The 12,824-nt window shown below is 33.5% G+C and overlaps 2 protein-coding genes across 7 annotated transcripts; both read left to right on the plus strand.

Annotated features, from left to right (window-relative positions):
- The first annotated feature begins 1,362 nt into the window (after positions 1-1,362).
- Positions 1,363-8,125, plus strand: LOC140977127 (transcription factor TGA2.2-like). 5 transcript variants are annotated; one of them, XM_073441712.1, is made up of 9 exons: positions 1,363-1,475; positions 3,240-3,426; positions 3,661-3,726; positions 3,803-3,862; positions 4,716-4,793; positions 4,888-4,939; positions 6,624-6,895; positions 7,129-7,374; positions 7,585-8,125. In XM_073441712.1, exons 2-9 carry the CDS (start codon positions 3,361-3,363, stop codon positions 7,729-7,731), a joined length of 987 nt encoding a protein of 328 aa, XP_073297813.1. In that variant the 5' UTR covers positions 1,363-1,475; positions 3,240-3,360; the 3' UTR covers positions 7,732-8,125. The 5 variants fall into 5 exon arrangements, with proteins under 5 accessions (XP_073297813.1, XP_073297816.1, XP_073297817.1 ...); XM_073441715.1 differs by lacking the exon at positions 1,363-1,475 and adding an exon at positions 1,498-1,730; XM_073441716.1 differs by lacking the exon at positions 1,363-1,475 and adding an exon at positions 1,886-1,908.
- Positions 8,126-8,970: 845 nt separating this feature from the next.
- On the plus strand, positions 8,971-12,695 carry LOC140977126 (uncharacterized). Of its 2 annotated transcripts, XM_073441710.1 has the most exons (12): positions 8,971-9,113; positions 9,490-9,757; positions 10,057-10,115; positions 10,408-10,648; positions 10,802-10,863; positions 10,937-10,990; positions 11,362-11,479; positions 11,775-11,821; positions 11,909-11,935; positions 12,075-12,150; positions 12,254-12,387; positions 12,456-12,695. In XM_073441710.1, exons 1-12 carry the CDS (start codon positions 9,066-9,068, stop codon positions 12,552-12,554), a joined length of 1,233 nt encoding a protein of 410 aa, XP_073297811.1. In that variant the 5' UTR covers positions 8,971-9,065; the 3' UTR covers positions 12,555-12,695. The 2 variants fall into 2 exon arrangements, with proteins under 2 accessions (XP_073297811.1, XP_073297812.1); XM_073441711.1 differs by lacking the exons at positions 8,971-9,113; positions 9,490-9,757 and adding an exon at positions 9,779-9,930.
- The last annotated feature ends 129 nt before the right edge of the window (positions 12,696-12,824 follow it).

A 12,824-nucleotide genomic window follows, 5' to 3' on the forward strand; every position in this document is an offset into this window, starting at 1 on the left:
ATTTTTTAGATTATATATATTATTGTAAGTTTATTCATAAATTTTTTTATTTGTTTTACAGTAAGTTTATATCTAAATAATTGTCATTTTATTTTAAATTCGTAAACAAATACGATGATGAGACGAAAGGCCCGAATATTTTTATTAGTCCAGGGACCAAAGCCGTTTGGCCCAAATATTTGATGGGCCGAAGCTAGAGTGTCGTTGGTTTGGACCCTCCATTCCTAAAAATCTTGCAAGTTGCAACGTTAATAAAATTCCTCAAAAATAAATAAATACAAGCACACAATGATCTATTTCATAAGAGAAAATACAGATGAAAAAAAGTAATTATTTTTATTTGGGTGAACACTGAACAACATTTTTGTTCATGTATATTTGATTTATGGTGATTTTAGGTTCTTTACATTTTCAAATTCCAGTTTTAATCGTATATCTTATGATTTTTGACAATTTTAGTATTTTCTCATTAAGAGTGTTGATGTGATATTACACATATCATCGTGTCAGAAAAATAAAGACCAAAGTTTAACAAACTAGATAACCAAAATAAAAAAAATAAATATACAGAAAACATATAATTTTTCTTTATTATTATTATTATGATTATTATTATTATTATTATTATATACATGAAGTGATGTAGATAGAACTCATAGAACAACACAACTGATATGTACGCCACTTAAAAAAAAAGAAGAAGAGATGATTATATATTTGAAATAGCATGAAAAAATTATGTCCAGTAATAGTAAAATGTAATTTTTAATTAAAAAATGATGATCAAGCCTGAACAACGCACGGTAGCCTGTAAATTGTGATATAAATTATTGGGTTTCAATTATTATCATTTATATTATTAAACGAAAAATGAAATTTTTCAATAACAAATATGTGTTATTTCTTAAAAATCACACATACAAAAATATTGATTAAATCGCTGACTTGTAGTTCATTTCATCTGACATCAAATTTCTAAATTTAAGTTAAGATTTAATTTTAACAAAAATCAGTTTTCTAATAAAACTATATTTAATTAAACAAAAACTTGTGTGAGACGGTCTCACGGGTCGTATTTTGTGAGACGGTCTCACGGATCGTCTATGAAAAAGTATTACTTTTTATGCTAAGAGTATTACTTTTTATTGTGAATATCGGTAGGGTTGATCCGTTTCACAGATAAAGATTCGTGAGATCGTCTAATAAAAGATCTACTCATTTAATTATTGTTTTTTTTTTTGGATATTGTAGCATACAATGAAAGTGTTATATTTTTTACGATGGAAATTATATATATATTTTTTTTAAAAAAAAGGACTTCATTAGCAAAGGGTGCTTTTAATGCAATCTTATTATTAATAGTAATATTAATATTATTTAATTATTACAGACAAAAATGAACAATAATTCCTACTTTCATTTCTCAATCTGTATCGCTCACTCCTCAGTAGTCGCAAGCTTTTCTCAGGCATAAGGTAATCTCTATGTACTTCCTCCAAGTGAGAATCGCTGCTGTTTTTCGTATAATTTTCGGCCTTTTTTTCATGTGAAAGAGGAGGGGATACCTCATCGAAACTTCCAGCATAAAGTGAAATTAGAAATGGAGAAAAAGCAATTGACCAAGTCACGATCGGCGGATTGTTTTGTTTTGTTTTTTTTATTCTTATTGTTCCTGGGACAAAACCCAGATGCAAGAATTGGAATTTTGGAGGGGCTCGTTAGAAAAATAGGTCAATTTTGAATCTTGAGCTTTCTGGGCAGTTTTTGTTTTGTATCAGAAATAACGCTGCGAATCGGTTTCTTGTTTTCTGATGTTTTTCGTGCTATTGGTTGGGGATCTAGGGAACTTTTTGTAAGGAAAAGAGCTGAATATGAACTAAAATTCACTTCTCTGTGATGGAATCGGTGGTATTACTTGAGATCTTTTAGTTTCATTTTTTTAATCCTTTTATGCGCTATGTTCTCTTAAAAAATATCGGCGCACAGTTGTGAAATGGTGAAAAGATGGTCGCGCGGAAAGGGACAAAAACCGTAACTGGTTTTGTTAGTTGGTTTAGAAAAATATTCGTGCCGATGTATTTGCAGAATAATAAAAAAAATGGACCACAACCCTCCTGCGGTTCCGAGAGGAGTCAGCTGTTAGTTATTAAATTTAAGCAATTTGTGCTTGATTATGTACATGTTAGAGACCTCACCATATCATGGATAAGCGGTGGCTGAAAAAAATTTATATGAGGTACCTTCCAAGGTGTGGATGTTAAGTTGGAAATGTCTCGAGAGTGATCTTTAGCAAGTGTTTTTGTTGGGCTACTGTATCTTGTTATTGCAGGTTTCACGAAATTAACTGGGGCTTATCTAGTGATCTTCAGTGGGGTAAAAAAATACTGGTCCATTTTCTTGGTAAATGGTAACTAATATAAACTATGTGAAACTAAAAGGATGATAATTCAAAACCGACAACATGGATTTAATTAAGACATTAGTGGAATGTTTGGATTTGGGATTCTGTTGAGGAAAGTAGTATGACCTCAATATCATGTGGTCAAGGTAAGTCAGTGAGATGATTGAGGATAAGCTTTATAATCGAGAGGGGAAAAAAACCTGGACCACCATCAGAGGAACTTATCTAATTGCTTGGTGGTGAAAGAGGTGATGCAGAGGAAAAATACATCCGTAGGCTGTAGGTGAGATCGCGAGATTTGATATTGATTGTCTATAGGTTTTCATGTTTGATTATATATGCCAAGACCATTTCCTTTTTCTCTTGTTTTACGAGGATGTGTATTTACTAAAATTCAGTATATTTATGGACGAGTGAAACTGTTACCACGAGGGGGAATATACTTGATACTGAATCACATGAAAATTGAACCCTACACTGTTAATGTTTCATATCCTTTAAATTGATTAAAGAAAATTTATGATATTTAACTTGTTGAATTCAGATGAAAACATTTTTTCCGCGGTCTTCGGTTATTATTGTGAGGAGTTGGTCTGGTGTTCTTTTGTTTTGACACAAGAAAGTATTTAACAATGAAACCTATAGTTGAGGACTAAATATCTACAAAACAGGTCCTAACTTGGTATGACCTTTGAAATCGAGCTTCATCATGTGACCTTTGAAATCGAGCTTCATCATGAAACATATATGTTTCATATATCTCCTACATCTTCTAGAAGTGTGAACCTTAAACAAATTTTACTTATTTAGTATTGAAATACTTTGTTTTTCTTTACAGGTTCTTTTGGAAGTTTGCTTCCGTATTCCGTTACATTGGGTTCTGGTCAATTTCTAAAGATTGAAATGTACTTGATTGACTCACATTGAACCATCGATCTAGGAGATTGTGGAGTGTCCAAATGGCGGATGTCAGTCCTAGGACTGATTCCTCAACTGATGCTGATACGGAAGATCGGAATTTGAGGGTAATGTCCTTGATACTTAGGCAAATAATATGCAGGGTCCTTTCTTTCTACTTTCACTGATGCATATATGGGATGCGATGTAGAAATTCTCTCTCTCTCTCTCTAGCTTACATGTAATACGTTCAATTTGAAGTGTCTTCTGAATATGCAGCATTAATTTGTGCTTAAATTCTTATTGCCTCCTCATAATATGTTTGTATTTAATTGGTCGTTGGTATTTGTTTTCTTCTGCAGTTTGAAAACAATCCGTCACAGGTGTTAGTAGCTTCTGATGGCAGTGATAAGTCCAGAGATCAAAAGGTTTTGTAGACCTTAACTGCATGTACATGCATATTTACTTTTAATCTAGATTCATGACCTCTATTACCCTTTGCAGACTCTACGTAGGCTCGCTCAAAATCGTGAAGCTGCAAGAAAAAGCCGTTTGAGAAAAAAAGTAGGTATCTCATCAGTGCGCCATTTATCTGCCATTGTTTTTCGTCAGAGATATTTTATATTTTTAGCATTGTTGATACTTCATATCAAATGTTAATGAATAAAGCACACACATCCTACTCGCATAATGAATTATTTCTTTTGCAATAATACATAATTATTTTGATTTTATTTGACATAGTTTATGACTTAGTAAATGTATCTTGCTATAGTTTCTAATAACATTGACTTAAGTAATGGAAAGATGAAATGGGATTATATAACGCATCAGAACAGTATAGTAAATCATCATGTTAGATGCTAATATTATTTATATGAATAAAGTTGAAATTATTGCGAGAAAATAGATTAAATAAATTTAATCTCAGACTTTTTATTCAATACAAAAATTGCGAGTGTAAATAAAATTATTCACGATTGAAATTATTATAATTGAATAAGGGTGCTTTTATTAGCACATTTTTTTTAATGTAATAATTGAACCTTGAAGCAACACGAAATGAACAAAATCAAAGCTAATTAGATAAATTAAATTAGGTGCAACTAGGAATAGATCACATCCAAACAAACAAGGAAAATTGTGAACATCTTATAACCTGCTAAGAAGGCCCAAGGCGAACTACTTTCGACCAAAACACATTTGACTTGAGGATCAGTTTCCCACTCGTCCAGAAAGCTCTTATATTTATCATTTTTAGGAGTGCTTAATGTACAACTACTACATATTAGATTCATGAATGTTGTTTTTCCTTATGATCTATGGGGCTTATTTTAAGAATCTTGGGTTTATTTTCTGGTCCCATTTTAATTATGTTTTACATCATTTGTTCCTCATTTTTTTATATGGCATTTAGGCATATGTTCAACAGCTAGAGAGCAGCAGAATGAAATTGACACAACTTGAGCAAGAACTTCAAAGGGCTAGGCAGCAGGTTTTGTGCTACTTATACATAAATCTTACAAAATTTTCATGCAGATTTCTACACTGTTTTTCAAATTAGTGAATGCAGAATTTTTTTTCTGAAGGGGATATTTATTTCAAGTTCAGGAGATCAATCTCAAGCAAGTGGTGGAAATGGTATGATAATCTTGATTTGAGCTTCTGATTCTTATTTCATAGATTTTCTTGTTGGAAGTAAGCAGAAAACATTTTCTACTGTAAAATTCATGTTTTGCTGAATAAGAGAACAAAGAATACTATGTTATGGCTATACTTTCTTGTTTAATTTTTGAATTATTCTGGAAATTGTGCATTGAAATATAGAGACGTGATGATAGAGGCAAAATGAAAGGAGGGAATTTAAAACGGACCTAGATCTTATTGTGTGGAAAGTGCTACTGGATTTGATTACATTGTGGATGAGGCAGAGAAGTGATGGCAAATCACCGCCAATTTCAAAACTAAAGGGAAGTGGCTAAAAGAGCATTTCGCTTCAAGTTCTTTTCCTCATTCTTTGAACTAATTTCTTGGCATAACTTGTAGTTGGTGTAATGATGAGTGTTGTCTGCTCCTGTACTAAAAATTAACATTAGGAGGATCTACAAAGGGGAGAGAGGGTTGTTGTTTTTGTGGGGACAATGGGAATGAAATGGGTAGAGTAAGTTATCGGTAAGCATTCAGAAATTTATGCGTGGGTAGCTACTTATGCTAGGGAGAGAGGAAATATACAGTTGTTAGGATTGTTTCCTGCTCTAGTGTCCATTCTTGATCATTACTTGTAATCACGAGTTTTCTTATTAAGAAATTAAACAATGGGTTGGCCTAACTGTTGTTGACCCATGCCAATTTGACTGAAGCTTTTATTTAAGAATTAAAGAGGTCAGCTGCTGGCTGGAAATAATATTTAACCTTGTGGGACCGAAGATACAAACTTCGATGAGCATTTTATGAAGGATATGGAGTGGAACACAAAATAAAATGTTAATGATCTCACGTGTAGATCAGAAGATGTAGTTCACACAAAATAAAATTTTAATGATCCCACATGTAGATCAGAACATGTAGCTTACATTCTTTTCTTGGTAAAGCTAAATTATAATTTAATTTTGTTTTTGAACCTGCTTTACGTTATCTACTAAGAACTGGCTTGAATGAGTTTCTCCAAGTAATATGCTTGTTTAAGAAAATTTAATATACCTTAACTGAATCAGATTTAAGATGCCTGAAGGAGCTAACATTGCAAATTTTATTTTCCTCAATTAAGGACACAGGAAAGATTATGGTGTCTCAATTATTTGTAGTAGTAGAATTTTTAAACTCCTGCATAAGGGTATGAATAAAATATGTCCAGGATATTACAGAAGATTCATTAAAAAAATATAGAAACCCTCGGGGGGAGAAGTCCTTCTCGTATCAATTACTAATATATTTTTAACGTCTAATTAGATGGAGAACTTATTTAAATTTAGAACATGATTCATTTTACTTTCGGATAATTAATTGAAGTCATAGGGCCCTATCCATTTATTCATTTGACCAAACTTGTTCCATTCGCGTTCCGTTCCGTTCCAAGAATTCAAACAAGTTTTTGTTCCAATTTGATAAGAATGAAATATTCTCATAACTCTCCATTGATACGACATACTTTTTTTCCATTCGTTCCTTTCAACAAAAGAACAGCATTTTGGTGAGGCAACAATTCTCTTTTTATCCTGTATTGAAGTTGAATGTTTTTGTTGCCAAAAAATAACTTGTAATATTGCATGTCAATTTGAGTTATTTGGAGCCTGTGTGTCATTATAGTTAGACTCCATATTACCAGGTGCCTTAGCTTTCGATGTTGAATATGCACGGTGGCTGGAGGAGAACAACCGTCGAATTAATGAGCTAAGAGGTGCTGTTAATTCACATGCGGGTGACGGTGAACTTCGCATAATTGTGGAAGGCATTGCAGCACACTATGAAGATATTTTCCGGATCAAAGGGGATGCTGCGAAAGCTGATGTCTTCCACATCTTGTCCGGCATGTGGAAGACTCCAGCTGAAAGATGCTTCCTTTGGCTTGGCGGATTTCGTTCATCTGAACTTCTTAAGGTAATGTATGAGTTCTTTGTATGTCTGCTCTCTGCAACTTCTCTGACATCCGAATTGGGCAAAAATTGTGGACGATGTCACTTTTCACACCTCTGAAACAATGTCATTGAAGAATAAAAGTAACTAGTATATGTTGCTATGTCAATGGAGAAGATGTTAAAGGGCAACATGAGCAGGAACCTGGCAATAAAGTTCTCTATATATAAGTACGAATTTGAATTTGTTGGTTGCAGCTTCTTAAAAATCAGTTAGAGCCATTAACTGAGCAGCAGTTATTGGCCATCAACAATTTGCAACAGTCTTCTCAGCAGGCTGAAGATTCTTTGTCACAAGGCATGGAAGCATTGCAGCAGTCCTTGGCTGAGACATTAGCTGGTTCTCTTGGCCCATCAGGTTCATCCGGCAATGTGGCCAACTACATGGGTCAAATGGCAATGGCTATGGGAAAGTTGGGAACTCTGGAGGGCTTCATTCGCCAGGTGATCATTTTTCTTGTTTCATGAGCGTTTATGGGCAATGTTTGTTTCACTCCCACGTTGGTGTGGATTGTCTATGTACCATTTATCGTACTGTCGTTTTAAGTTGTGGCTGCTAGGCTAGCAATATGAGGTATGTTAATTGACAGTTGCCACTCTACTCCATTTTACCTTACATGTGATGTTACGAAGTATGTCTTCTTTCTGTTACAGGCTGATAATTTACGGCAGCAGACACTCCAACAAATGCATCATATACTCACGACTCGCCAATCTGCTCGTGCTCTCCTTGCCATAAGCGACTACTTCTCCAGACTTCGAGCCCTCAGTTCTCTTTGGCTTGCTCGCCCTCGGGAGTAACAACACTTTCTTTTTTAACTTCATGCTCCTTTGGAAGATACTAGAGTCTTGTGTTACAGACAACAGTAAAACAAACCTATACTGAGGTCCGATGTAAGCAAAACCGACAGTTCAAATGAATGCAGTGTTCTTCACGAGTCTAACATTTCCTGTCTCTGTCAATGGTTGTCTCCAAACTGGCGCTTGTATTAATGATTCTTATGTTGTATGATAATTTATAGTTGAGTTAGTTGTAGTAATTGATTGTTTTTACAGTAGTTTTCTTAACATAAAATAGAACAAATTTGTTGAACGCAGTTAATTTATGAGGTGAGTTTGTTTTTTCATGGTAATTTTATTGTTCAATTATATTTAATTTAATGAATAAAATTTGTCACATGTACATTTGATTAAATTTTGTTTCAACTCCAAGACCATGTCAGGACAAATACCTTTGAAATGATTTTATTTTTGTTGGTAATTCTAAAATTTATCTTTTTTCTCTAATGTAATTTTGGATACATTTTAATTTAAGCCAACCAACTTCATAAAATATATTGTAAATTTTTAGTATTATTTAAATCACCCGACTTCATCCAAAAAATGTAATTTGTGAAGGTATTTAAAAATTGTTGGTTTATCTTACTATTTATTGTTCAAATCTATAATATATTAAAAACCATAAAATTTAAATTTGTTTTCAAAGTCTTAAATGTAATTTCTAATTTTTTATAATAAAATTACCTAAAGAAAAAAATAAATTGTACACATACAATGCATAAATTTTTTTATTATACAAGTACAACGCGTGCAAAAAATTTTAATAATATATAAAACACATCTAACATATATATAATTAAAATATTATATTATTCTCTAATATATTTTTATTATCCCAGCGAAAGCTTCATTGTTTGATTATGAAATTAGTTATTTCAAAGTTCGAGTAAAAAAAAAAGTAAAATATTTGTTTGATAAAATTTTTGTAAACTTTTTTTTGAAAATAATCTTTAAAAAAGGTCATCCAAATATAGTTTTTAAAGAATAATAATGAGATGTTTTTTGATGTTTTTAGAAATAAAAATTATGATTGAAATCAAAATATTTTATTTTTAATTGTAAAAATTTGTCCAAATACATATTTGTTCTAAAAAATATTTAAAATATATAATAATACTTTTGTAAAAAACATTTTTATAAGAATATTTTATAATTACTTATTAGTTTCAGTTGTTGAGGTTATTTCAATAACAAAACAAAGTAAAACTAAAAAATAATGTTTAAAAATTCGGAAAAAGATTATTAATTTGTCTCGGGTGGAGGAGGTTTTCTTTAATCGTTACGGTTTGCTTCCGATGAGCAACTCGAGGGAAGATTCGCCGGACTGGCTGCGCTCTTTCCAGGTAATTTTCCTCTCTTGTATATACTTAATCTGTTCCATATTCAAGCAACCTTAGAGTAACAGGCAAGTGAATTTAGATTAGGATCATTATCGCTTCTTAGTTCTTTTGCCGAAATGTCTCTTCGTAGTTTTCCGCTAGTTTAGGTACAGCTCCAGTTTTCTGTTTCATGTATGAGTTGAAGTGAAGTTATTGAACCATTCACATCATGTTTAATTAGCGGTTTTATTATTATTCTGGTTTCTGTAATGCCTAGGTTTTGTTTGGTTTTTGTGTGCTCCAAAGAGTTGACAAAGATTACATTATTAAAATAGGGGATGAATTTTTGAATTCCTGTTGTGGGTTCTAATAGTTAGACTTTTTATGTCTTGATGAATAGCCGCCAACAAAATCTGCTATAGAATTGTCATCTGGGTCCGTAACACCTTCGGAGCACAGCGTTTCAAGCGATGAAGAGGACGACAGTATCAATCTAAGTAAATTGTTTAAGAAACAAGCCTCACGCATTTCAGATATTGATGATAATGGTGATGGAAGAGAGTCTACGTTTAGTAAGCCTGTCAAAGGGAAGTCTCCTGAGAAAACCAAGAATGTAAAGCAGACACCAGAGAGAAAGAGGAAGAAAAATGACGACCATGAAAAAAAAGGTTTTTTTATGTGGTGTTTTACTAGCAGGGGTGGACCGGGCAGGGTGAAAGAGGGGGAGGGGCACCCCTGCAAAAACTAAAAAAATATTAAATGTGTAGCTTTTCTAAATTTGAAATTCCACCCCTCCCCAAATCTCTTGATTTACTTCCCTCACCCTTCCTTTCCCAAGATGGTGAGTCCACCAACATTTATAGCTACAAACATTTGTCAGTATAACGAAGGGAAAAGGCCTGATTAGAATGAGTTTTTCATTGCATTATGGATTGAAGTGTGAGTTGTTTGAACTGTCACTATGCAGGAGCAAAGGCACTTAGGAATGGTGCCAAGAGAACGCCAAAAAAACATGGACAGCCTCACGTAAGGAGCTCTCTTTTCTTTCTTTCTTTATTGTTTACTATAATTATTCTTCAGCTCCTTATCTTTTTTTTTTAAAAAAAAATTAATTCTGGCTCTGGAATTATTGCTGCGATAGGCTCATCCTTATTTGCACATCTCAGGATCATTTTCGTGTAGGTTGCAGATTTTCTATCTGTGCTGTCTGACAGTGGATTAGTTATGTTTTCCACAGTATTGTATTGAAGACTGGAGAACTGAATGTTGCTTAAAGTTGGTTTTCAGGAATGCTTAATGCAAATATTTTCTTAAACAGGTAAAAAATCATTCCATATGGGCGTTGTCCTCAGATTCTGAGCCAACTCCAAATGCCAGTCCAGCTAGAAGGGATGGCTTAGAGAAAGAAAGTAAAAAAGATAAGGACTATGATTTCCTTGAGAAAGATGGGGAATCTCCGATAAATCAAGCCTCCAATGTGAAATCTCCCAGAAAAAAGATGGTAAAAGAGGAGGAAAAAATCTCCAAGGAGAGGAATGTATATAGCGACAAAATTGAAGGTAATATTGCTGCACGTGTATGTAGTCAGATGGTTTGAAATGATCCTGATTTAAGGTCTGAATTGTTGGTACATGTTTGAAGACTTGACCGATATTGTTCCTTTCTTTTACCGCCGAAAGGTTTCCTCTTATATCCTTGTTTATATTATCCAGAGAATGATGCCAAGAACAATGCTGTGAGGGAAGATGTCTCTAGCAAAAATCCTGGACCTCAGGTAAGCTTTAATGTCCTGTCTGTCATTTACAATATTCTAAATAAAATAAAGAACTGGTTATCTACCAATGCAGATATCTTCTTCAAGGTTGCCATTGTTGCTTTCAGAGAAAGTTCAACGCTTAAAGGTCAGCCGACCAATCACAAAGAATTGTCATCAATATTTACTACCCATAGTTGTGGACTACACCTCAAATTTTTTTCCCCACGAGGTTGCTGGCTGCGTATGCAATACGAAGAACCTCCACTTTTTTTACTTTTCTATCAACTTGCTGCAGCTGGGACCAAATTTTATTTTAAATTTTTATTTTGAATTTTGGATTTACAGACACTTTGTGCTCTTCCTTGTTCATTTTCCTGTGAAGGTGCCGAATGAAACATGATATTTGCATCGTTGAGGAGTTGGAGTTATAGGCTTACTACCTTTTACCTTTTATTTTAGGATAGTATATCATATCGTTGAATATACTGAACATGATTTACTTGTTTTATTTTGTAGGCACTTGTTGAATGTGAAGGTGATTCCATAGATTTAAGCGGTGACGTGGGTGCTGTTGGACGGGTGGTGATTTCAGATGACCTCTCCAATAATCATGAAATGTTCTTGGATTTGAAAGGCATGAACTGTCTTCTCATTGTTCTGCAATATTTCTCTACTGCACCTTTGATTCACAGTTTGAATTGGCACGAACTTGATCTTGTATTTACCAAATTCTAATCTCGCTGGGCATTCGGTAAAAAACCTCATCTGTGTTGGCTTTAGTTATTTTATCAGTCGTCACTGAAATAAAATACTGATACGGTAACTGTTTTCCAGCATATTAGATTAAATTTAATGCGACATATATTCTGGTCAGTGTAGCTATCCAGCTGGTACTTTTGTTTGATGTTTTTGTTACAATGATATTTCAGGAACTATATACAAGACAAACATAGTTCCATCGAGGACGTTCTGTGTGGTATTTACATCAATCATGAGTTCTTTTATCCTTCCCCACCACTTCTTTTTTCTCTCCCTGATTTGTTACGTAACTTGTCCATTTCAGGTGAGCTTTAGTCAGTCAGAAGCAAAGGTTTGCCAATAATGCTTTCCCACGACTGTAACCTCCACCAGTATCATAAAAGAAAATATCATTATTTAATGGAATGAAAATGTAGATCACATGAAATAAGTTCCTATATGTGAACTAATATTCCTCAATTTATGATCAGATAGAGGCCATTATGAATGACTTTATCCAGCTGAAACCACAATCTAATGTTTATGAGGCTGAAACCATGGTTGAAGGTCAGGGGTCATTGAGTTGGATTGTTTAGCATGGACACGTACCATGGCATTTTTAATAAGCTTGTATCTTAAAATTCTGATTCGATGTATTCTACACGTTTAGGGACACTGGATGGATTCTCGTTTGATTCAGAAGATGAGATAGACAATCTGCCCAAAGCTATCGCTCAAACTGATGAAATCGACGCCGCAGAGGATCAGCCAGTTGGAAAAACCAAAAGAGCTAAGAAAACATCAGTACGTTCACCTCCTCTATGCATATTTAATACATGCGAATCTCTTATTGATAAGAAGTCTGTATTTAGGGTGTGACACGGAAGATTGGAAAATCTGCAGCAGGAAAGCCAAATAAAAAAGTGAAAAAGAAACCTCTAGTCCCAAAACAACGCAAAGGCAAGAAGTGAGAAAATAGATACGTACTGGGATTTTACATTTGAACCCAATTTCTTCATTTTTTTTCCAATCATCGTTTCATATCTTGTATACTAACTTGTATTTGTGTTTTGTATAGACATTACTATGGTGATACCGAGAACATTATATTTATGGCATTACTCAATTTTACAAAATTAAAAAATATGATATGTAATCTGCAATAAAATTGAGAACAAAATATAAAGATTTAAATGCATATGTTACTCATTTTTCTTAGAAAATAGAGAAATGCTTATATT

This window comes from Primulina huaijiensis, chromosome 5 (genome assembly GCF_012295235.1).
Source record: "Primulina huaijiensis isolate GDHJ02 chromosome 5, ASM1229523v2, whole genome shotgun sequence".
NCBI classification, from domain to species: domain Eukaryota; kingdom Viridiplantae; phylum Streptophyta; class Magnoliopsida; order Lamiales; family Gesneriaceae; genus Primulina; species Primulina huaijiensis.